A 26,524-nucleotide genomic window follows, 5' to 3' on the forward strand; every position below is an offset into this window, starting at 1 on the left:
ATATTTTTCTATTTATTTTTATCTGTTAGAAAAAGAGAGAATTTCCTAGTTTTTCCTTAAATTAAATACTCAATACAATATTCAATAAAATAAATAGGAGACTGGAAATGAAAGTCTCTTTCTCGCATCCATGGAGGAACAAAACTATCAAATGCGTCGATATGGAAATATTTGGTACATGAAGCCGTGATCTGATAGATATAGATTTCAATATATAAATCTTCTATATAGATATATATTAATCTTGTTCTGGAATCAAAGAAAGATATTGAAAATGGTTCTTGTGTTGTAACTTGGAGTAAACGTTTCTCTGTGGAGGAACGGAATAACAATTTATTCCTATGGAACATCTAGGAAGATGAAGAATTAATCAGAAATATCGACAAATTCTTGCAGAGTCCAAAGAAATGAAATAAAAAAGGCCAACTGTTTTTATTTCATCTCTATCGAATTTTAATATCAGAATAGCGGATATAGTCATGATTCAATGGGTCAGGTCCACTTACTTTTTCTTTTGTTGATTTTGAATCTTTACAATGGATTTTATTATCATAATGGAAAATCGAAATAGGTGGTGATTTAAGAGACGACTTATCATTATTCATGATAATTATATTTTTTTATTGAACAAATGCTCAACTTTATAACTACTATACTATAACTCATTAGAATAATAACTTATTTTCTACAGTTGGTTACTTTTTTTATTACAAATATAAACAATATTGACATTCCCCTTTCAAATATGAATACAACGACTGGGTTTTTATGGAAAAAAAGTAAAAGCCCCTTATCAGATTTGAACCGATGACTTACGCCTTACCATGGCGTTACTCTACCCCTGAGTTAAAAGGGCCTATTTAATTCAATTATTAATTCAATTACTGAATGAGTCACTATGCGGATAAAATCAAAATAGATCTAAGTATATATATTATATACATAAGTACATGGAGTACACCCATAGTAGCCAGCGGCTCATTCTTGAATGAGAAAATGAATTTCCCTAGCAAGTCTAGGGTAAAATGCAATGAATTGTTTCAAGATCAACCCCAATTGCTTTTCTTTTATTGAATTAATCCTTAGCAAAACGAAATTCACTTGATTGATACATGTACACCTATCAATTCGACATAGATTCAAGATATTTCTTCGAATCATGTAATGAAGAGATTCTCCCTGTCCCTTGAACCAAATTCTTAGAAAAAAAAAAAATGATTTTCGATAACTTCTTGATTCCTCTTCCCAGATTTATCGTTTATGAATTTCCTGGCGTAATGTGAGATAGAGATAGGCATATCTTATTTTAACAATGACTGAACCAATGAACGAAAGTAGGAGAAATGGAACTTAACCCCTTTTTTCTTTTATGACGAACAAATCGCTCCCTAAACGAATCCTAATCCTATCCTTCGTATTATTTTTATTTAATATAAAAATATATTAATATCGATTTCTATAAATAGATTTCAATATAGAATGGCGATTAAAATGAATGATTCATGAACATGAATATGAATTGACGAATCAAAAATGCTATGAAATCATCAAAAACGGAAAAATCCCTCGGGTCTAATCATACCATTCCATTATATTGACAATTTCCAAAACTGTTCATACTATGATCAGAGTCTGATGGCAGTTGGGCAAGTATGCCCCTATCGTCTAGTGGTTCAGGACATCTCTCTTTCAAGGAGGCAGTGGGGATTCGACTTCCCCTGGGGGTAGGGTGTAGGGTACTACAAAAGAAAATTGATCGTGGATTATCAATAAGCCTCAAATTGATTCTTGCTGGGTCAATGCCCAAGCGGTTAATGGGGACGGACTGTAAATTCATTGGCAATATGTTTACACTGGTTCAAATCCAGCTCGGCCCAATAATTTGCCAATCTACCATGAACTGGTATAACTCCCCTGTCCTTCAGAAATATCTGATACGGAGGAATAAAAAAGAATCGCATTTTCTGCTATATCCCCTATTTTCCTGGGATTGTAGTTCAATTGGTCAGAGCACCGCCCTGTCAAGGCGGAAGCTGCGGGTTCGAGCCCCGTCAATCCCGACGGATTCAATAAAAAAATTCGTCCCTTAGTTCTTTTTTCTTTCCTTTCGCATTTCTCATCAAACAAATAAGGAAATTTGCATTACTTTAACTAGTACCGATTGATGGGAGAAAGACATATGTCGATTAGTACAATTATTGGTAGCATTTTATTCAGGATTCCAAGAGATACTGGATCTGTTTTTTCGATTGCTCCCGATCCCCCTAATGGAATAGAGTACCATATCTTTCTCGGGAGCACATACGCAAATGGGATTCATTTCTTGTACGATACAAAATGAATTTAACATAATTACCCTACCTAATATAATACTTTTCCAGATTCCATTATCTTTTTTTCTGGCCCCAATTTTGTGTAACTTCAATTACTAATTTAAATTTGAAAAATCTATTTCATTCAAATTGCACACTGAGCTTTTGATATATGTGCCCCGTACTAATCTAAGAAGGGGGAAGATAAAGATCAAACAAGGATCCCGCCACTCCTAGCAAAAGAAAGGAATTGAAAAGTTTTCCTTCTTATTTTTCCGTTTTCTTTTCGGGGTCCTATCGAATAAAGAACAAATCAAATCCTAAAATACTGAATTTGATGGAATATTATATCTTTTATACTGGGACTCATCTTTATCACACTTCTTTGTCTTCCAAGAAAATTAGATCATTAAAATGGAGTTTAGAACTTAACTCCTTTCTTTTTCCATTTCACTTCTAGTGTTTGTTTGGGTTTGTGATTAATGGAAGTTGGAAGGCGGTCAGATGATACTTCATCAGATGATTGTACAAGGAAGACGTAGGGTAGGTTATAGAAAAGAAAAAAGAATGATCAAATAAATAAAAAAAATTCTTGATTGGATCAGGAATCTAATTTTGGATTCTGTATGGATAAAAGATCTTCCTATGTTATACTATTCAATTCTCGACGATGAATTGATTTGATAGCTCAGATATTGTTATTTATAATATTGACCCGATTCAATATGATCGAGAGGTAATCCATCCATTGAATTTATAGGCGAAAGATTTTTCATCTCTATGGGATTAAATCCCGAGTTATTGCGAAGTAAAAAAATGATGAGATTATGGAAGTAAATATTCTCGCATTTATTGTTACTGCACTGTTCATTCTAGTTCCTACTGCTTTTCTACTTATCATTTATGTAAAAGCAATCAGTCAAAATGATTAATTAATTTGAATAAAACTTGACTTCTGAGTTGATTGAAGAAAAAAATGAAAAGGATTCCAATTTCGCGTCTTAAAACTTGACTTCAATTGGATGGTCTCCAGTTTCTCAATTTTTGATGCCATTCTTCCATTGTTTATATTTTCTCATTTTGGTTCTTTTTTGTTCACGGAGTTTTACCATTTGAGCGCGTCTGCTCAAATTTCACTTTTTCGGACCTGGCGAGGCCCGTTCGGGGCACTTTTAGGGTTTTCCTATAAATAAGGGGTTATAAAATTAAAAAGTCATCTTCCCCTCTCTTCATGCACAACCAGAAGCTGCCATGGCAGCCCAATGGGGGCTACCACCCTTCTTCTCTCAATTAAACTTCCTTCCCTTTGTTAAAAAGTCATAGTGCCTTTGCGTTTTGTGTTTGTCTTGACTACGTGTATCTTTCCCCCTTATTAGAACCCGTTTTTGGCCAATTTTTTAGTTCGGGTTTGAGGTCAAGTTAGGATTTTGGTAGGTCCTCTTTGGAGTTTAATGTTCATGGTGTTGTCCCTAACAAAACTCCGAAGTATTGTCGGATTCGAAGCCATTTCATTTTGGTGGCTTTTGAGATTTCCATCTCAAATTGAGGTAGGGGATGTTTTAGGATTTTTTATGTGTTGTATTGAGTGTTTTCCATGAATATACAACTTGTTTGGATACTTTGTATAAAATCTAGAAAATTAGTAATATTTATTTCTTTGTATAAGATTTAAATTTCAAGGATGTATATAGTTCAGAATTAAATTGTGGCATGATGATAAATTATGCTTTGATATGTTTGTTAACATATCATAAATTGAAATTATTTGAATAAGAATTACACTTTTTATTTAATAATTATCTTTAGTGAAAGTTTAATTCTCATGGGCGTACCTTGCATGAAATTAACTTGTGACATGCTTTTAAATTAAGTCTTGGCATGTTCTTTAACATACTTTAATTTGAGAGCATTTGGATAAGTATAAAAATCTAGAGATTTTAATTAAAAAGATTAATTAAAATCTATTTAATGATTTCATTGGCCTAATTAAGTTTTTGAATTAGTATATGCAATGACCATGCTATGTTGTTTAACATGTGTTAATTAGAGATCATTTGATTGAGATTTGAAACTTAGAGAAATTAATTAGTTTACTTGATTAATTTTTGTTTCTATTGCATTATTGATTAAATCATGTGTTTGACATTGGTATTATGTTTGAAGCATGATTATAGACTTGTAATAGATTTATGATTTCTGTTTTCAATATTGCAATATATTGTTATAGCGTGTAACGAATTGCACACTGAAGATTCGACATGTGATGTTGTTATAGCATGTAATGAATCGCACTCTGACAATTCGATATTGTCATCTTATAGTAGTTATGTATTTAAAGAATGTATTATGTGGTTTCAACCTACTTGTGCATGAAGGTAGTTTCGTGTACTATTTAATACGTATTTAAGTTGTTAACTTATTTATTTTGGAGTCACTTGGGACATGGTTACTGTGACATGGCTGGAGTTTGGCTCTAGTACAGGAGATAGAGAGCTCCCTACAATATAGTGCGCACTAGGGGTGGTATGACTCGTGGGTTAGTGTCCAGAATAACCATTGAGGTCTCGGTAGAATTTCGAGCTTAGATGTCCAAGTCTCCCACTTTTGTTTTCACATTCAATTACAAGTTAACAATCATGTTTAAATTGTGACTTGTAGTTTTGGCTATTGGTGATTTTGATGTTGTTAAGTACATCTATGCTTTATGATTTTAATGAATCATTATAAATTTTGATGTTGTTAAGTACATCTATACTTTATGATCTTAATGAATCATTGTAAATTTTGATATTGTTAAATACATCCATGCTATATTGTTCAAATGCAACTTAGGAATGATCCTATAAATTCATTTGAAACATAGATGTTAGGTGGCATAACCCACTTTAACTGTTTTCGCATTTTAGATTTCAAGTTGATGATTTTGATAATCTATATCTTGTTGCTTTGTATAGCATGCACTTATGTTGTTTGAATTGCATGAATGATGTGATTTATGCTAGAAATGTTCTAAGGTAGTTAGGATGCTCCCTGAGTCTCACTTTTGATATAGACGTTAGGTGGCATGAGCCCCTTTAACATGTTTCACCTTAAGGTGATAAAATTATAAAATGCTAGGTCGATGCATGCTCATTTCTTACGAATAGCTTTATGTTACTCACCCACGTAGTGGGGACATTTTTCAGGTACAGGAATCAAGGTTGAGATTCTCATTATGGTTGGATGATTTGTGGACTTGAAGGTTCCATTCTTGTAAAGGTTGGCTTGAAAAGCCATTCGTAGCCTTACTTATCAAATGTGTATATTTAATTTCAAACTTGTAATGTGTGCCTAAGCACACTTTTGATTCTCATTTTATGTATATGATATGAGGCCAAGGGCCAAACTATATTTGAAATTCATGTATATTCATAAATGTTGAAATCTTGCCTTTAGTGAGAATATATAAGAATTAGGGTTTTAGTATGACATTTTTGCACCGGAGTGTGCATCGGGTGTGAAATTCATTATCTAGCTAGCATTCATTTAATATGTATGAGGTGTGGCCAAGGGCCAATCACCATTTTGTTTTTATTTTTGCATTTTAGTTTCATACTTTGCATTTTGGGCTAAAATAGTAAAATCCAAGCCTTTAAGGGTTCATTTCCAAATCGGATGATGCAGAGTGTGCACGAGCACATTCATTAGGACCTACTTAATATGCATGAAGTGTGGCCAAGGGCCAAATGGTAATTTGAAATCATTTGTTAATTTTAGTTTCCAAATTTTCCATTTTTAATTCATTTTTGCCTTTTTGGCCATGGGGGGGTCGAATTTTGCATCAGCGATATTTTTAAGCCGTGGACCATTGTAGCACATCCTAATGGGTAAGTTACATTTACGTGTATGATCATTTTCAAGAAAAACTTCATCCTTGGTGATTTGAGCCTCCTATGGACTCATTTTACATTTTTATTGCATAATATAATTTTAGGGCATTTTGGGGTTTTTCTTTAAGAAATAAATTCCGATATTTACATGATCACTTAGAAAATGTGATTTTAGGGGGGGGTTTCTTCTTCGTCTTTTTCTAGAAAATGTCATCTTGGTACCGAAAATCCCTCACAAAGTTCAGCTTTCAGTTTTGCATTTTAGCAGCTTTTTAACCCTCATGACCTGATTTCATGAAGGGGCATTTTAGGCATTTTACAGTTATTTTTTTCATTTTCTCTTACGTGGCTGGGTAGAAAATTTGATTTCGAGAGGGGTTTCTTCTTTATGTTTTTCCAGAAAAATTCGTTTGGTAGCTCGTTTTTGATCTCAGTTGTGGACAGTTACTGTAGCAGCTTTTTGCCCTCTTGTCCAGTTCTGATCTAGGGGCGTTTTGGGATTTCGCAGTGAGTTTTTTTCATTTCCTTCTACATAGTCGGGTAAAAAACTCGATTTTAGGGGGGGTTTCTTCTTCGTGTTTTTCCAGAAAAACTCATTTCAACATCCGTTTCAAGCCTCAGTTCTAGAAACTCACTTTTTTTTTCTTGCTGTCAGCATGTGCATGCCATTGGGCACCGCATGGGGCGCCGGTGGGCCTGCGCATGGGCGCCGGGCATGCCATAGCCTTCGTCGGGCCGTCGCGACATCTCAACATCAAACCCTCGTTTCTTCCTTGTTCGGACTCCAAATCGAGTGAACTTTTTTTTGAACTTGACTAATTTTTCGCTGTCTTTCCAACAGTGTGCTCGGTTGCACCCGGATCTTCCTGGATAATTACCAGTTTATCCTTTTTTGCCTTAAGTGCTCATTTTTCTTCGTCATGCCGTTTCTCCTTCGTCCGGACTCCGAATCATGCAATTCTTGAGTTCATCTTGATTAATTTTTCATTATCTTCCCAGCGGTGTGCTCAATGGCACCCGAGTTCATATTTTTAAAAAATTACCATTTTGCCCTTAGGGGCTTATTTGTCATATTTTTGATATTTTGCTTCCACATCAGTTCTCATTGAGTTTCACAACCTCATGGAAGGTCACTTTGACTTCTTAGAGTCTTGTTTTCTGTTTTCACTTCAGCATTCAGATCCATTATCGAGTCAATCTTCGGTTCATCACAGGACGCATTGGCTTGAAAAACCAAGGCTGTCACAATATTGACAAAAATTATAATAAAATATTACCTCCTTATATATACATATATACCCATATATATATGCATAACTTCCCGTGGATAATCTCCATACCCATTTAGTGGCCTATCCAAGTAGTCCATGTAACTCAATTGGATGGTCTATTCCTATTATCCAAAACCATCTAAAACAAAATAAAACCAAATAAAAATACCCATTTAATTCTTAACAAATAAATTACAAGTAAGCACCTAACATTTAAGCAACCAAAAACACATCATCAATCATACAATTTAATTAGCCATTTATTTCAACTAAACACATAATCAATTACTTCAAATAAACAATTAAAAAAAACTAAACAAATAGCCAAGAAAATTAATTAAATAATTAAAAATGCATTTAAATCAATTAATTAAATATCAATGCATTGAAATCAATTAATTAAATACCGAGACTATCCTTTTAAAATTAGGGGTATTACAGACACGTCGACCGATTTGGGAATCGGTTGACCGATTTTCATAAACCGGTCAATGTCTAGGGTTTTCAGTTGACTGGTTGGCACAAACCGGTCAACATCTGGGTGATTCGGTCAATCGGTTTGCTTAAACCAGTTGACGCTTGGAGGAAACCAGTCGACCAGTACCTGTAACCGTCGTCTGTGTTGTCTAGTGTAGGATTTTGGCATGGGGGTTGGTACCTAGGGATGGTTGGGTCTGTTTAAATTATTTTAATGAATTTCTTGAACCCAACAATTAACTAGAATGTATAATATATAATAATATGCTAGGTTTGGAATATAATTAACATAATGGTTAATTTATGGATATTGTTTTAAACTGTTTTAAATCAATTAACTGAATTGAAATAGTTTAATCATGTTGTGGATGTTATATAGTCTATTTGAGATGCCTGATAATTTGTATAAAATAAATTATATGCATACTATCTAAATTTATTATTATTGCTAAATAATATGCAAGAATTGTACACATGTTTTATATTATGTCTATATGAGATCAATGGATGTATTTATAATTGTATGCATCTTTGTATGGATTAATGCACCAATATAGAATGGTGGTATTCTAGGGATGGATTAACCAAAGAAGTTAAGTCATACCTACTTGGATTTATTAGGGACGGATTAACTAATATGTTAAGTCCTACGTATTCATGTCAGGCCACTTATTAGATGGACGACATTTTATTATACGAATTATATATATATATATATATATATGGTGTTATGATATGAGCTTAAGTCTCAGGATTATGGTTAAGGTGCGTATATCACCAGGGATGTGTAGTTAGATATAGGTGTAGTTGTGTACCCTGGTAGGTCTAGGCACTCATGTCCACTATATGTGCGTTTTTGCATGTTACCTACTATTCAGGTTGAGACAACCCTATAGTCTAGTAAGATTCCTTTAGTGTGTGTGTGTGTGTGTATATATATGGACTACTTAGATATTATTGAGTTGAATAGGGTGTATACGTGTATCGGGTCTCTATTTGGATTGTAGTAGAGTAGAACTTGTTCGTGGGCATGACCCACCATTATTTTTCAAGTGTTCAGCAGTTTCAGTCTTAGAGCTTGACTGTGCCGAGCAGAGACAGTCATCATCACTCTACCGACCTGATGTAGGATTTTATCTATGTTATCTTCTTTTCAATTTTATGTTTTAGTTGGGATATTATTAAGGGTCCACTAGATAGATTCCCGAGTTGTAATGATATCGGAGGTTTTGAATATTTTATTGGAGGATTATTTAATTAAGAAATTCATGGATTTATTAGTTAGTTTTGTTTCCACTCATTTATTTTTTCATATTTCTTTTTGTACTCAATGCTTATTTATTACTTAATTGTCTAATATCCCTCGGGTTTGGGCTTGGGCGTGATCAACCCATGTCTCGGATTTGAGGGGTATCACAGGATTTATATGCCCTGACATAGTAAATTTCTATTTGGATTAAAATGACATATGTTCTTAACATATTTGAAATATTTATGCTTTATACAATTGGTGAATTCAATGTATTATGTTTCGATTCATTATAGAGTTGATAGTGTCCACTTGATTACAAAAGATATTTATATATGTATGTGATGGCGATCAATACATGAATATAAATAGTAATCATAAATAGTTCATAGTCGGTAATTATGGATGGACTCATTATTAACTAAGAATTGAACTAAATCCGCGTTAGGTTGAGATATATTGCAAGAGCCGTCGTATGCAATTGCTCCCTATCACTGTTATGGCATTTGACTCTTAAGCATGGGAAAAGTATAGACTCTTTTATTAATTAGTAATTACTTTGATTTATTAGGTAGATTCTTCGGAATCCTTAGACGGGTACTTTGGGTAATTATGTAATTAATAGTTAGAGGGTTATATTTTCAATATTTACATTATTGCTACTTGTATTTATTTTGTATTAATTATGGTTGATCACAAACTAAATTCGAATGACTACAAATTAACCATAACTTTTTAATAGTTCAGGGGGACATTTGTTAATTCAAGGGGGTTTTGTGCAATGGGGTTTATTGCACTTTACCCTTACTAATATGTATATTCTGTCATACTATATCAAGATTATTGTGTGATATCAAACATCAAATTTGAAAAAATAGTAACTGAAACTGTAGCAAAAAAAATTATGGGAAATCAAGAAAATAAATGAGAAGGTAATAAATGGTTAAAAGATCAATATAGGAATTATATTTTTTTCCTTTTCATTTTTAATCATAAAGTCCTTTTTTAGTTAACTGAATGGTATCTATAAAGATCATTTGTTTTTCTTTATACTATAGCAAACCACTTTTAGATTATCTATGTTGTAATGTTATAAAAACCCCCAATCCTATTTGTGTGTGTGTGTGTGTGTGTGTGTGTGTGTGTGTGTGTGTATAATTAATTTGATAGTTGATAATACGAAAAATAAAATATTTATTCTCTCTCTTTGACACATTTAGATGGTCATGAGTTTATAATTTTCACAAACATGTTAAATGGTTTGGCTTACAAGAAAAAAATTATAAATTCAGGCTTTGAGGCATTATTTTGTTTTCAATTAATTTTTGCAATTGGCAAACTCCTTACCAATTGGTCAAAGCAAGAGAAGTATCACTTCTTTGCTAACATTCGGAAATACTATTGTGAAGATCCAATGTTGTTTCGGTATTGTCCCGACCAAATCATTAGGCGATGTGTGTCTGAAAGTGAAATTCCAAGTGTCCTAGTCTTTTGCCACACCTTGCTTGTGCTGGGCATTTCAGTGCTAAGAAAACTGCTTATCATCTTTATTGACCGATAAGTGTTGAAATATGTACATTTCAGCAGTTATATTTGATAAAATAGAACCTTATTCTATCTTTATTTTCCCGCTTTAGTCTTATTTTGTCTTATTTCTATTTTCAGGTGCATAAGGTTGAAATGAACTAAGCTTGGTGTTTGAGAGCCTTGGGAAAGTCAACAAAATTCTTGGTGAGAAATCAGAGCAAAAAGGAAGCTGAGCTAAAAACTTTATATCCCTGATCGATCGAACTCTGAACGATCAAGGCAGAAGCCTTGAAGGATCGAGCACTTTGTTCTTATCCAAATAAATATCTCCAATAACCTATGATCGATCGAGCAACATCCGTGATCGATCGAGCACTTTGTCTTTATCCACATAAATATCTTCAATAACCTATGATCGATTGAGCCAAGGCTCTGATTGATCGAAAGGGCCCTAATAGTTGCGAAAATCAGAATTTAAGCCTTGATTCAAGGAGGCTCGGGGTGAAATCAAAAGGGTGTCCTTGTGTACGTGGTCTGACTAATTTGAGATCACAAGAGCCACCTATAAATCGAGGATTGAACCATTTTACAAGGAGGTTGGTATTTTGTAGAACATTAGAGATTGGATTTGGGATATTTTGGGGCACTCTTTTTATATTCACACACTCTCTCTAGGGTTTCTACTTAGGAAGAAGAAGATGAACCCAAGCATGGAAATGGATTATGAGACCACCATGATAACATCTACCTTCTCCAGGAGTGGCTAATTCTTCACTTAGGGCTTGGATGAGCCCTAAGCTTGTGCAATTAAACATTTGTCTTTTAATTTTGAGGGTTATGTATTGTAATTAGTGTTTGATCATGTGAATTCTAACTTGGTTATATCAAGGTTTATATTGATAATTCTTTCAATTGATTCTTTATAGTCTATGTCATATATATTGATGAGCGCTAAAAAGTGCGCATTTAAACCCCTTAAGCTTAAGTGTTATAGGACCTTTATTTATCTTATTTTCCCGTTTTAGACTAATTTCGTGTTATTTCCCTTTTTAGGTCAATAAAGTTAAAACGAGCTAAAAATGGCTTCTTAAGGCCTTTTCGGAGTCAAACTAAGTCTTTGTGAGAATTTAGAGCAAAAGGACGCTAATTTGGAGCAAAAGGAGACTGATGCTGAAAAACTGCCAAGTTGGATAGATCTGAGAAAAGTCTGATAGATTTGAGAAAAGTGAGATCGATTAGAGTTGGATCGATCGAACCCAGATCGATCAAAAGTTGGATCGATCGAACAAACTCTGATCGATCGAATAAAAGTTGGATCGATCGAAAATGTGCTGGCTATGAGCTGTCTAATTTCCGAGCGCGCTGATTTCCACCTACCAAAAAGTTGCGGAATTAGATATTTTTGGGCTATATTTCTGAAAAGTGGCTAAGAAAATGACCTTTTATTTAAAAGGAAAGTGACCCATTTTGTAAGAGAGCTTTTTATTATTTTACTTTTACATTGTAATTTTAATTTCTCTCTCTAGAAAAGTTAGAAATTAGGGTTAGAAAAAAAGAGGAAAGTGGAGGCAAATCTCAAGAACCCATCTCTAGATCCACTCTCTCTCTCTCTCTTTCTCTCTAGAGCTTCAAAGAAGAAGAAGAAGAAGATGGAGCCATGTTTGGAGCTTACCCTTGAGGGTTTCATGATCACATCCACCTCCTCCATGATTGGCTAGATCTACACTTAGGGCTTGGATGAGCCCTAAGTCTTGTGTAATCTAAACCCTTGTATTTCGATTTTTGGAGATTTATATATATTATTGTGATTAGTGTTCTAGCCTTGTGAATTTAATGAATCTTGGTATATTTCTATGATTTCTATGGTTTAATTCTTCCTATTAATTCTCTAATTTATTTACATGTCTATGTGTGATTAAATTAGGAATTATTTCTTACATGATTCATATGGATTAATTCTTTCTGTTGATTCTCTATTTGATTACATGTTGTCTTATGTGTGATTATTTGGGAATTGATCTCTATATTAGTTTCTCTATGTTGGTTGCATGTCTATGTGTAATTAGTTAAGAATTTAGTGATGGCTAAGCATGGGTTTTCATTGAATGGGTTTGTAAATTAATTTGATGAATTATTCTTATGCTTGATAGGTTGTTCTACAATTTAATTCATGCTTGTAGGTAGGTAAAACAATCTATACTTGCTTTTATATTCCATGACTTATTATTGCAAATTCCATGATTCTCTAGATTGATGTGTGCTACAATTGTGACTAGTTTGATAGGTCATGCTTAAGTTACCAGATTACCAAAACGGGTTTAAGTTACCAACTTTGGCGAAATTTTCCTTGTTGGAGAAAGAGTTTTCCTCTTCTTCTTCTTTCCATTCTCATCAACTTGTAGCTTCTTTTGGACTATTTTCTAAGTATAATTAGACTTGAATCTTCAACATTGCTCGGTCCCACGAAAAGTCATCTTTTAAAGCTCAGAATTACTAGTCTTGACTAATTTTACAATTAAAGCCTTAAAATGAATAAAAACAGTAAAACAATGTAAAATCTAAAATAAACTACTACAAACTGAATAAGACATGCAAGTTAAGGGGCTAAAATGTGTAACATTCAGCGCCTAACACACCCCCAAACTTACATATTGCTAGTCCCATAGCAATAAAACTAAAGAAAACATAAATGCCACTTTTGTGGGAATCACGATTGCATTTAGCGTATGTAACAAGCTTTTTAAACCCCTAGGTTACCCCTAGTGGACGAGTGAAGTCTCGTGAGGGTTTCCAGAGATGATACCCATAAACATACAACAATATTCAATCCACTAGCAATCAACTTATTCTTATATCATCACAATAATCAAAGGGAAGACCACACAAAAGTAATTTTAAAAATTATCATCTGACTATACTCCTTAGTCCCTATTTTCATACTTCATCCCAATGTTTCCCACACACTTATATAACAAGAACAATAGCAAATTCAATCCCCAATGATGTGAAATTTGTGAACTAGCAAATCACCTATGTAGCAATGTCTTTTCAATTGAACCCAACTTCTATAACTTCAATTCCTCAGATCTTTTTTCAAGTTATTTTCTATGGCAAAATATTATTTATTTATTTTTTTTCTTTCTCTTTCTTTTTCTTTATCCTTACCCCCATTTCTTCATGCGAACACTCTATGTATATAAGACATGAGCTCCGATTACTCCATGAAAGGGTTACGAAATATTTTTTCTTTTTCTCTTTTTTTTTATTTTTTATTTTTTTTTAGAATGCAAACTTCAAACGGCCATAACTTTGGCATCGAAGGTCCGTTTTGGACGAATTTTTTTTCATTTTGGGTATTTTTTCGAGATCTACGTGGTGTAAACTGCCGTAAGCGGTTTGGTAGATGTTTGGACCCAAAAAATGCTCTGTTCTGCTCCACTCATCCCTTTTTTCTTTGTATGCCATGGAAAATTTTGTTTTTTTATTTTCTTCGAAACAAGCACGACCTGTAAACCTGCATAAGTAACTAAAAATCCTACGAAACACATTAAATCTTCCTAATCTACTAAAACAAAAGAGAAGATTAAAAAGAAAAAGAGAAAACAAAAAATACATAAATGAAAAATCCTATCTACAATTCCTACATTTAACGTCGATAGGCGACGTGGTACCTGGATGATTAGGTGGAGTAAATGGGATCCGTCAAAGTAACGGATTCAACTCCTTCTATAGGCACATAATTTTCAATACACCACTCCTTCCGATCCGGCCGAACGGTCTTCTTTCTTGACGCTTTCCAATTCATAATATCAGCATATCATGGTGAAGTCTCTTTCTGAAGTTGAAATAGCTGCTCATCCGAGAATGAATTATGTATTGGAAGAGTGTGTTCTGGCCCAAGATATGCATTCTTCAAATGAGAAGGTAACGACTTCAGCTCTAGCTCTGGTGGAGACTTCAAAGATGGCGTAGGTGGTTCACTTGACAATGGTAGAAGTGACTCAATAGGAATTTTCCATGGTGGAATGTTATGCATATTGGCTCTATCAAGAATGACATTTACCTCTTCAATATTTTTCTCAACAATAAATGACTCGGCATCAAAGTAAGACAGGCATACTTCTAGTGGATCTTTTGTCAAGGCAAATGGGGCCATCTCTTCAACACATTCATCGATGGCATCAACAAGAAAACACTCCTTATCATCTGAAGGGCAATTACTGGCATTGAAAATATTTAAGCGCACCTTCATATTGTCAAAAGATAAGTCCATGACGCCATTCCTACAATTTATGCTTGCATTTGCTGTCGCAAGGAAAGGACGACCAAAGATCACTGGAATGTGCCTCCTTGGCTCCAGAACTGGCTCAGTATCGAGCATAATAAAGTCCACTAGGAAGTAGAATTTATCTAATTTGATGATCATATCTTCGATAACACCACGAGGTTGTTTGGTTGACCTATCTACCAATTGGAGAATAATGGAGGTAGGCTTCAATTCTCCTAATCCGAATTGCAAGTAAACCGAATAAGGAAGAAGATTTACACTTGCACCCAAATCTAGGAGAGCTCGCTCTACCTGATGATTCCCTATTGTGCATGAAATTGTTGGAGCGCCTGGATCTTTGAATTTTGGAGCAGTGCAATGCTGGATTATGGAACTGACTTGCTTAGTTAATAGCACCTTCTTAGGAACTTGACTATTTGAACGCCTCTTCTGTGTACACATTTCTTAATGGGAGATTAATCTTCACCTGTTTGAACATCTCCATTATGTCCTGAAGTTTGCTTGCTTGCTTTGCTGCCTTTGATGTTTCTTGTAGTTTCTGAGGGAATGGCACAACAACATGCCTTTGCTCATTAGATGGCTCAATAGTTAGAGGTACTTCTTATGCTTTTTCATTACGCTCCTTTTTCTCTTCAAGTCTTTTCTTCCACTTTTCATCCTTCTTTGCTTCCTCTTCTTCCACCTTGTTTTCAACTCTCTTACCACTTCTCAGAGTAGTAATTGCTTGCACTTGTTCATGGTGAACTTCTTGGCCAGTAATGTCATCAATTATACGCACACTTCTTGGATTAGCTACTGGTTGACTAGGAAGCTTGCCATCTTCTCTTTTATTCAAAGCTTGAGCTAATTCGCCAACTTGAGTCTCTAACTTGGCAAGGGATTGAGAATGCGACTGCACAAGTTGATTAGTTGGCTCTAACTGCTTTGCTATCATTGCCTCGAGCATTGATAATAATTGTTGAGGTTGACTGAAGGCATTCATAAGAGTGCACTCTTGAGAATTTGAAGTCTGAACTTGAGATTGAAAATTGCCTTGTACTTAAGGTACTTGAGGTGGAGGAGCTGATGTCCCTGTGGCTTGATTTCTCCATGAGAAGTTTGGATGGTTTCTCCAAGCCGGATTGTTAGTGTTTGAATACATATTATTCCCTCCGGGCCTTCCATAGGTAGCATTAACTTGTTCTTGTGGAATTTCTGAATATTAAGATGCACTTGGACAAATGGGCACATGGTGAGTTGGACTGGAACAAAAAGAACACACTTCAAAGCCTTGAACATTAGTCGCAGGAGGAGTACAATTTGACTGTGAAGTCATTAATTGATCCACCCTCTTGGTTAATGCATAAATTTGGCTCACTAGCCCTTGATTTATCCCTGCTTCATTCACACTTTCTACTGTCCTCAATATGGTAGGAGGTCTTGCTACTGGAGGTAAGACATATTGTGTAAAATTATCAGATATATTTTCAAAAAGTTGTCATGCTTCCTCTACACTTTTCAACATAAAATTTCCACCACAAAAGGCATCCACCATATACCTTTGTGCCTCATTGAGCCCCTTATGAAAGAAGTTGACAAGCTGCCATTTTGGCATGTTATGATGAGGACACTTCCGAATGAGGTCTCTGAATCGTTCCCAAGCCTCATGAAAAGGCTCGTCAGGCCCTTGAGCAAAACGAGTAATAGCATCTCGATATTGAGTAGTTCTCACCATGGGAAAGTACTTATTTAAAAACTTTTGTTGCAATTCAGCCCATGTAGTGATGGTGTCAGCTGGCAATGAATTAAACCAGTCCTTGGCCTTGTCCTTCAATGAAAAGGAAAAAAAGTGTAGCTTAAGCACATCATCGTCAAAACTCTGGATTTTTATTATTCTGCACACCTCTGCAAAGTCATCCAAGTGCCGGTATGGATCCTCTTTTGATAGACCGTAAAAAGAAGGCAGTAACTGAAGAGTACTGGCCTTAATTTTGTAGTGAGGGGCCCTCACTTGAGGATATCGAACTGCAGATAAAGAGTTATATGCACCTGGTTTGTAGTGATCCTTTAAACAGCGAACTACTTCTGCAGCTAGTGGATCATCCGCCATCTTTTCTTTTTTAAGGCCTCCAAAATCTTTCTTCAAGTTTCTGAGAGTCCTTTCAATTTCTGGGTCTAACGGAAGTTAAGGGAGTGACAAAGAACGTCTTCCAAGCATATAATGTCAGTATGCAATAATTAAAAGAAAATAGTATCAAAATAAAGAAATAAAATAAAATAAAATCCTAAACTAAGATCCTAATTAAAATTAATTATAGAATTTAATATTATCTGTCAAGAACTAAAACAAATCCCCGGCAACGGTGCCAAAAACTTGTTGTGAGATTTATATGTAACACTCGCAAGTGCAGGAATCTTTGCAGATAGGGTTTACTTGTAAGGGTGTCATATCCAAGGGACTTGTGTAAATTAAGTTTGTCAACAGATTTCTTAAATTCCAAATTAACTTGAAGTAGGATAATTGAATTGTGATGATTAATTCTAAATTAACTAAGTCGAAACAAATAAAATAAAGTAAAGAACAACGAATAAATATGATGTAGAAAATAGAGAGAGAGGACTAGAGGTATGACTTCACCACTAACGTCGCACCACCAGTTAATTGCATCAATTTATTGGAGATATATCATACACATGCATAGAGAATTAACTATGGCTACAAGCACATATTAATTCAACTAGAAAATAATATAATTTAAAGCTAAGCATGCACTATCTTCGATTGCCATAAACCATCTACCTATCTACTTTACTCTAGGGTGTAACATGGTCTATCTTTTTTAGGCATAATCCATCAAATCTCTAATATTATATTTAGATAAGAACCATTGTGTAATCATCTCATTCAAAACTACAAGAAGCGAATGAGTTATGTTTAATTACAAGATTAAAATATCTAAGACAAGATAGAAAAATATTTGTAATTGAATTAAAACTTTAAAACCGATTCTTATTGAAAATTTAATCAAAGAATCCTATAGATTACACAATCATGCATGATAAAAATTATTCTCCAATAATTAAATACAATCAAACCAAGGTGCTAAGCTAGGGCTACATCGCAACCCTAGCAAAGTGTTTAGCCAAGCATGACTGGGGTGGAATTCTTCATGGTTGAGGAAGACATCTTCACCGCCATGGATCGATCTCTTCTTTCTTCTGACTGCTCCTCTTTGATCTCAGCCTCAAGCTCCTCTGTATCCTCTTTCAATGTTGTAGAGGACCCCTTTTAAATAATAAAAGATCAGCCCTAAAGTTCCCTTTTTCATACAGGAGACATACATAGAAATTCTGGCAAATAAGGACTCTAAAATTCGTACAGATTTCTAGGCCAATTTTGACAAGGTAAACAGCTGTTTTAGGGAATCCTCGTGAAATACAAAATTGTAGCTCTTTGAATTTCTTGTTAACTAAAGCTAGAATTTAGCTGTTTTGATGCTCAAGGAGAGAGATACAGCCAGATTACCAAAACGGGTTTAAGTTACCAGCTTTGGCGAAATTTTCCTTTTTGGAGAAAGAGTTTTCCTCTTCTTCTTCTTTCCATTCTCATCAACTTGTAGCTTCTTTTGGACTATTTTCTAAGTATAATTAGACTTGAATTTTCAACATTACTCGGTCCCACGAAAAGTCATCTTTTAAAGCTCAGAATTACTGGTTTTGACTGATTTTACAATTAAAGCCCTGAAATAAATAAAAACAATAAAATAATGTAAAATCTAAAATAAACTACTACAAACTGAATAAGACATGCAAGTTAAGGGGCTAAAACGTGTAACATTCAGCGCCTAACACAAGTGGTTAATTACATGAGCTTAGTGGTGATTCCAACACCCTAAGACCTCTCTTCATATCTCTTAAATCCCTATCTCTCACTAGTTTATTTTAATTGCAGTTTAATTTAATTGTTTTCTAGAGTAATCAACCAACCCAACCCTTATTTGCAATCTTATGATACATTAGAGTCAAAGTTAAATTCTAACACTTATAATCTCTTGGGACGATCCCTACTCACTCTTGCTACGTTAGTAGTAGTGGTGGTAGTGGTTTTTATAAATTTAAACTTGACCCAAAAGGTTTTTCTTGAACCTACATTCATTACATATTTTGGCGTATAGGAACGGCCATCGTCAAACTTTGGCGCCGTTGCTGGGGATTAACGATTTTGTTGGAATTAGACTAGACAATAATGTTCATTCGATTGCTTCTATTTTTATTTTATTTTCCATTGTGTATTTATTTCTTATTCTTGATATTATTTGTCAATTAGGTACTTGACTACAAGAAAGGCAAACTTTGGACCTTAAAGCAATCATTGGAGCTTAAAGCTAGCATTAGATTTGAAGTTGCTTAAGGACCTTTGTGAGGAATTCTTGGAACTCTTGTATTTTAATTGTGCACTTCTTTGCATGCTTGTGATAGCCCTTGTTGAGGCTCATTTTATTGCTTAAATCTTTGTCCAAGCGTTGGCCCATATGGAGGCCATTATTTGTTACATTTGGATTTTGAATGTGGATGGAGCCATTGTTTGATCCAAGTTTGGGGGGAAATTACATCCCTTCACCTTATGCTCCTCCATCATATTTTAATCCTTATGAGATTAAGTCCAATTCATTTCATGCATCATCTTATTATGGGCTTGATCACTTTTTTAATCCTCCTTGTGACTATTACCCTCCCCCACCATTTTATGAAGAACCACCTCCATCGCCTTATTCACCTGGATTTGAAGAAAAAGTATTAGCTTTACTTGATGTGCATATTTCACAAACTCCACTTATTAGTTCTCATTCTCAAACTTTAGCCAAGCTTGAAGCTTAAGTTGAGCAAATTGCAAGTACTCTTTCTTGTCAAGAGGAGGAAGAAGAGGCAAATGAAAAAATGGCAAGAACTTTAATGTATATAGATGAGGATGATGAGAGTGAAGAGGAGGATGAGACAAGTGAGCTAATGCCTAGCACTCTATCTTGTATAGAGGAGGAAGTGGCAAGTGAGTTGGTGGCTAATCCAATAGAGTATAATATGATTAATGAGGACTTTCCTTGTTTTGATTATGAATTTATCTCCACCATTGCTACTTTAGAGAGTGAGGAGACGGTGACCACATTTGAGGTAGGAAAGGAGGAGGAGGAACTTGTTGAAGAGGACATTCCTTCTATTATTTCCAAAGACCCTCTTGAGATATGCCTTTTTGAAATGTATAAAAATTGTGGTTTTGACCTAGAAAGCTCCATAAATGAAGTAAACTCTCTAATGGACTCCGTGGCAATTCTAGAGGGTGAAGAGATGGTTATTTTTTAGGAAGGAAATAGGGATGAAGAGAGGGTGTTTCTTATTAATCCAAATGAGTCTTTGAAAGACAATGTCTCACCAATTATCAAAGTGAATGAACATTTGAATGTTTTTCAAGAACACTACAAAGAGGCAAACCCAACTATGATTGATTTTATTTTCGAGACCGTGGATGAAAGGAACAATATCATCTCTTTCATTTCTTTTCAAGTCATTCTTTTGGAGGATGATTTCATTGTTATAAATGGGACATTAAATGAGAAAAATGAAAAGAGGATCAATAAGGATGTCTCATATCCCGTTTTTTGATACGTTCGACTAGTGAGTCGAACCAATGTCTTGCTAGAGACGTTAAACACTAGTATTCGTAGAGTTTCAAAACTCTATTCCTCCCTCATTTCTTTTTATTTTTCATTCTTGTGTACATTCTTCCATCCATTTTTTAATCTCCATTCTTGTTACCATCATTGGGGCCTAGTATAAGATTTTCTGCACATTCATCTCAAAATTAAGCATTTGGTGCCAGTTTGATCAATCACAATAGCACTTTCGATCGATCGAACACCATCTCTGCATATTCTCATATCTCTATTCCATCGTTCGAAGATTCTCTGCATATTTCAGGTCTCTGTGTATCATTCGAACTTTTTCTCCTATCGATCCAATACTCTTTGATCAATCTGGATACCCTTGTGATCGATCTCCCCAATGTACTTAAAAAAAATTTCAAAGCTCTGCAAATTTCATGCCCTTTGTCCCATCATACGAGCATTGAGATCGATCATGGTGTGATCGATCCAAGTCAAGATCGATCACAGCTTTGCCCCCTTTGACTTTTTGACTTTTTCCTTTTCCTTTTTCTATTTTTATTTTATTTTATTTTATTTTTCATTTTCTTTTACTTTTGTCATTTTCTTTTATTTTATTTAGTTATTTTTCTATTGATTAAAAAAAAAATTTTATTTTCATTTTTCATTATTTTGTTTTTGCATCCTTTCTCACTTTTTGTTTTTCATTTCTTGCATTGTACATATTCTTTCATTGTATTTTGCCTTCTTTATTTTTTTTTTTTGCATTTTGTTCATGTATTTTATTCTTTGTTTTTCTTGCATTTTGTATATACTTGCTTTCATTAAATAGAAAATATGGAAAAAATAATAATAAAAAAAACTTTTCACCATTGTGCCCTTATGTGTAGTCATACTACTTTCATGCTTAGATAAGGGCTTGATTCATATATCTCTTTCATCTTGCGTTATATTGCCTTAGAATGCATTATTTGATTATTCTTATCCCATTTGATATTTGATGTGAGTTTGCAAGTGTGATTATTCAAATAGGTTGTTGATTCCAAGTTTGGGGGAGACCCTTTTCATATTGGATCATTACCGGTCTTCATGTTTTCGCCACCACGGTATACTCTTTTCATCTTTTCCATTGTTCTCATTGCACATTGAGGACAATGTGCGGTTTAAGTTTAGGGGTAAGGTGTCTTTGTTGCATTCTATTTAAGTTGAACTTTAAATGCATGATTGAGATTGAAGATCCATGTTAGCGAAGATTTTGATCTTTTGAGGACTATATTGCATAGAATTTAAAAATTACTTGACTTAAGAGTCCAATACTCCTTGTATGCCTTATGGATTAATTCTTTCAATTGATTCTCTATTTGATTACATGTTGTCTTATGTGTGATTATTTAGGAATTGATCTCTACACTAGTTTCTCTATGTTGGTTACATGTCTATTTGTAATTAATTAAGGATTTAGTGATGGCTAAGTATGGGTTTTCATTGAATGGGTTTGTAGATTAATTTGATGAATTATTGATGGGTTGTTCTACTATTTAATTCATGCTTGTAGGTAGGTAGACAATCTATACTTGGTTTGATATTCCATGGCTTATTATTTCAAATTCCATGATTCTCTAGATTGATGTGTGCTACAATTGTGACTAATTTGATGAGTCGTGCTTAGAATTGATGGGTTGTGCTACACTTAGTTTATTTGTTGGTTAGGTAGACAATTCATACATGAATTTGATGGTCCATGCTTAATATTGCAATTGGTAGTCGCATTTTATTCACAACAATGTATTCCCCATTAATGGAAAGCAAGTGGTTAATTACATGAGTTTAGTGGTGATTTCAACATCCTAAGACCTCTCTTCATATCTCTTGTCTCTATCTCTCACTAGTTTATTTTAATTGCATTTTAATTTAATTGTTATCTAAAGTAATCAACCAACCCAACCCTTCTTTGCAATCCTGTGATACATTAGAGTCAAAGTTAAATTCTAACATGTATAATCCCTTGGGACAATCCCTATTCACTCTTTCCTTTCAAAACCCTTTGTATCTCGTCACCTCCACTGTTACGTGATTAGGGTTCTAAAACCCTTGGTAGACTTATACAAGTATATATATAGGTTTAACTAAAATCTAATTCTTATAATACGAGGAAACAGAAAAGAAAAATAAAATAAAATACAAACAAATATATATATATATATATATATATATATATATAATTTTAAAGGTCTAAGCTGGGAACCCATCTCTCCTAAAACCAATTGGTGTTAGGAAGGTCCATACTTATTCCCTTAAGCCTGACCATAGCCCAGGACCCAACGCGTGGGTACAGATCACACAGATCTTCTTTACACCATTCTCCCCCGAGGATTCGATACCTGGCACTTGGCTCTGATACCATAAACACCCAGGATGAATAACTGATAATGAACTATAAGAGAAACAGGATATTGAAAAGGTTAAATAATCAATGAAATAATATATATATATATATATATGGAAATATGCAAGTAATCAACAGAACATGAATAACTTTGAAGAAGAACTTTGATTAAAATATGGAACTTACAACTTTGATCTTTGAATACAACACTTTTGTTCTGAGCCGAACTCCTTGGATGAAGTAAAACTAAAAACTTAAACTTAAAAATTACAATTTGAACTGAGAACTTTTAAAATGGAAACTAAAATCTAAACTTGAAAATTGAGCCTGCCTCCAATGTTTTGAGGAGCTGTTATTTATAGGGCCTCGAAGGAGCCTTGGGGAGCTTTGGATTCCTTGGGGATAAGGATGCAGCAGGAGGCCATGTGCAAAGCCTGAAAGGCTGATCTGAGGTGATGTCTTCTAAATGATGTTGGAAGCCATGTGCAAAGCCTGAAAGGCTGAATTGAGGTGATGGCCACTGACTTGCCTTGGATTCCTTTTTTTTTTTTTTTTTTTTTTTGAAAAGCTTGTCTGTCATGAACACCAAAAGGTGCTAAAAGCCTGAAAATGGAGAACTGTTGAATAAAATTTTAAACTGTAGTTTTTAACTTTTTTTTTTTTTTTTTTTTGTCGCTATGCAGCGGCATTGAATGACCGAGGTCAGAAGCTTTTTTGTAATGAAATGATGATTTTTGAGAATATTGTTTACTGGAGCTGTTGGGTAAAAATACCAAAACAATCATCTTCATTGGGTTGGGCCAGATCTGTTTGGGAACCATAGAAAGAACCTGAGCCTTCACTTCTGTTGGAGCCCAATTTTAAGAATGCTATGGGATTGACTTGGGCTAGAGCTTCCATGAGGAAGGCTTCATACTCATCTTGGGATTTTGCTGAAGAAAGCTTTGTTTGGGCCTGGCTTTTGGATAGGAGGAAAGCCGAAGACTCTCCTAAGCCAGAACATGATATTGCAGGGTGCTTTGAGAACCGTTGAGAAATTGCTTCTGGAGTAACATCTTTGATAGATAATTGGTCCCACCATTTGACTTTGAAAATCCTTCCTAGAAGAGGAAGATTAGAAGGGGTTTTGAGGATTTGGAATTGCCATAGAACTATCCATGACAATGCGAAATTTGCAAAAAATAAGAATGATTTGGGAAATTTGGAAAGCTCAGGAGGAGCATAGAATTTTTCATTGAAATTGAAAATCCCTTGGACACCGTTTCAGGGATGATTTCTTGGTAGGGACCAAACATATGCCACCAGTCAATGAACCATCTGGGGACATTTAGATTGAAATTCTTTTGGAAAAGGATAAGCCAGGAATGGCTATAATCCTGATTTTGGAAATAAAAGGTATTATACCAGGCATCCTGATAGTCCCAGTAATTGAAAGTTTGAGGGTTACGAGGCTGAGAAAATTGCCTTGGAGCATTGATGTTTTTACCCCAAGCTGCTGGAGTAAGGACTTTTTGAATGTTGATAAGCGCCGAATATTGTATATTCAAGCGCCCTAAATTACATTAGTTAAGTCCATCGTTTGATTATTTAAGTAGATTATCTTCATTTGTGTGTATGTATATATTTTCAGGTCCATTTTCCAAAAAAGGAGCAAAATCAAGGCTTTGTGGAGTTTTGGCCATCAAAAGGCACAAGGCTGAATTTCTGGCAGCAGTGGATCCTGAACTTTGCTCACCATTTTGACCTTGAAAACTTGAGAACTGGACTTCCATCATAACATGACATATTTAGAGCTCTGAATCAGATTTCCAAATCTTTAAGTGGTTTGTCATTCGGAGTTCGGAGCAGAGAGTTATGATCTTCTTATCATAGGTGCTCAAAACTGCCTACCTTGTTCTTCAATTTCGACCAACCAGACTTGAGAATTGGATCTCCACCAAAACATAAAGTTTTTAGAGCTCTGAATTAGCTTTCCAAATCTTCAAACGGTTCATCATTCGGAGTTTGGAATACAGAGTTATGGCCATTTTACCAAAGTAGGTCCGGGCGGAGCAAGGCAAGAATGAAGCATTCTGCTCCAATTTCGAGTGCTCGAAATTAGGGCAGAATTGCATCCGGAAATGGCCCATTTTCAGCCACTTGCATCTTGGGTTCCTCAATTCTAATTTCCCTCTTTAATGGTTGGTTGGAGATGTTGGTTGGTGGGGGTTTTTAGAGGCTTATCTCTAGAAGATAAGGGAGGGAGGCCACACATATCATTAAGCTTGATTTTGGGAAGATAGAAGGGAGAGAAGAGAGCAAGGAAGAGGGGGTTCTTGGAGCAAAAAGAAGGGAGCTCGAAAATGGAAGGAGGATCCATGCTTCTTCCTCCATCTAGGGCCACCATGGGTAACTAAACCCTCTTCTAGGGAGGTGATGAAACTCCTTCTTGTAAGCATGTCTTGTTTTTTATTTACATTTGGGGATGTAATGTATATATATGACCTCTCCATGAACTAGAGCTTTATTTGATGTGAAGAGCTTCAATGTCTATTAATGATCATTTTGAGTTTAAGATCTTGTCTTAAGATTGTTTCCTCTTATGATTATTTTGCTTCCATTTTCATAGTGACAATGAAGATGAGTTTATGGAAATGTTTTTATTGGCATGATGCTTGGGAAATTTGATAGTCTATAGCTTAGGGTTCTCTTTTGATAGATTATTCTTGATTCCTAATGTCATGTGCTTCTACTATGTGATTAAGGGCTTGATAACTCTATGCTTAGTGAGTATGTCTAAGGTTGCAACCTAGTTTAGGTAACCAAAACATGTAATACTTTGATAAGTTATTCTTGCCTATTGATTTCATAAAAAATTCTTGAAGGTAATGTAGCAATTTTTTGTTGTTGCATTTCATGGTTATGTGTATATATTATTCCCCAAGTAAATCATGTATTAACATGCTTATGGATAGGTAATGGATTCACTTCCCTAGCCCTCTCTACCTAGATCTCCTTCCTTTACATTTCTTGCATTCTTGTTTTATGCATCTTTACATTCCTAACTTTAGTGACAAACCAAACAAACATTTTATACCCCTTCATCATCCTAAGAATGACTCTAGACGCTTAGGTTGCCATAGACTAGCGCAGTCCCAGTGGTTCGACTTACCCGACCAATAGCCCTATTTTACAATGATTCGTGCTATTGCGAAGGTTGATGTTTAATTGACCAACCGATCAATGGTACATGTGGTGTGAGAAATGAAAGACTCATCACCTGGTTTTGAATGAGTCTGAATTTTGATGGAATCAGTGTCCACTAAAATAAACTCATTAAAATTTTGTGTTTTCTGAAAATCTGATGTTGGATAATGAAAACCTTTGACAAAATGATTTTGAGAAAGTAAAACTGGGTTTTGGTTAAAAAGTTCTTTTTCAACCACACAAATGGTTGATGAATTTGGTTTTTGAAAATAACGAGATTTTTTTAGAGTGGGATTGTTGACCACCACTTGCTGTGAAATAGA

At 34.7% G+C, this 26,524-nt stretch overlaps 1 protein-coding gene, 2 non-coding genes and 1 pseudogene across 3 annotated transcripts; 2 read left to right on the forward strand and 2 right to left on the reverse strand.

Moving 5' to 3' along the window:
• Positions 1–1,837, reverse strand: part of LOC132296523 (photosystem II D2 protein-like) — a 3,995-nt pseudogene extending 2,158 nt beyond the window's left edge.
• Positions 1,838–1,986: 149 nt separating this feature from the next.
• TRNAD-GUC (transfer RNA aspartic acid (anticodon GUC)) lies at positions 1,987–2,060 on the forward strand. Its single transcript has one exon. It is a non-coding gene; the product is annotated as a tRNA-Asp (tRNA).
• Positions 2,061–14,522: 12,462 nt separating this feature from the next.
• LOC132296525 (uncharacterized) lies at positions 14,523–15,434 on the reverse strand. The gene has a single exon (XM_059794715.1). It carries the CDS (start codon positions 15,432–15,434, stop codon positions 14,523–14,525), a length of 912 nt encoding a protein of 303 aa, XP_059650698.1.
• A 1,151-nt stretch (positions 15,435–16,585) lies between these two features.
• LOC132297987 (small nucleolar RNA R71) lies at positions 16,586–16,690 on the forward strand. The gene has a single exon (XR_009479475.1). It is a non-coding gene; the product is annotated as a small nucleolar RNA R71 (small nucleolar RNA).
• The last annotated feature ends 9,834 nt before the right edge of the window (positions 16,691–26,524 follow it).

The sequence above is a fragment of the Cornus florida genome, unplaced genomic scaffold, assembly GCF_030987335.1.
Source record: "Cornus florida cultivar Cherokee Brave unplaced genomic scaffold, ASM3098733v1 CherokeeBrave_3.0.0_Hap2_Chr02, whole genome shotgun sequence".
Classification (NCBI taxonomy): Eukaryota; Viridiplantae; Streptophyta; class Magnoliopsida; order Cornales; family Cornaceae; genus Cornus; species Cornus florida.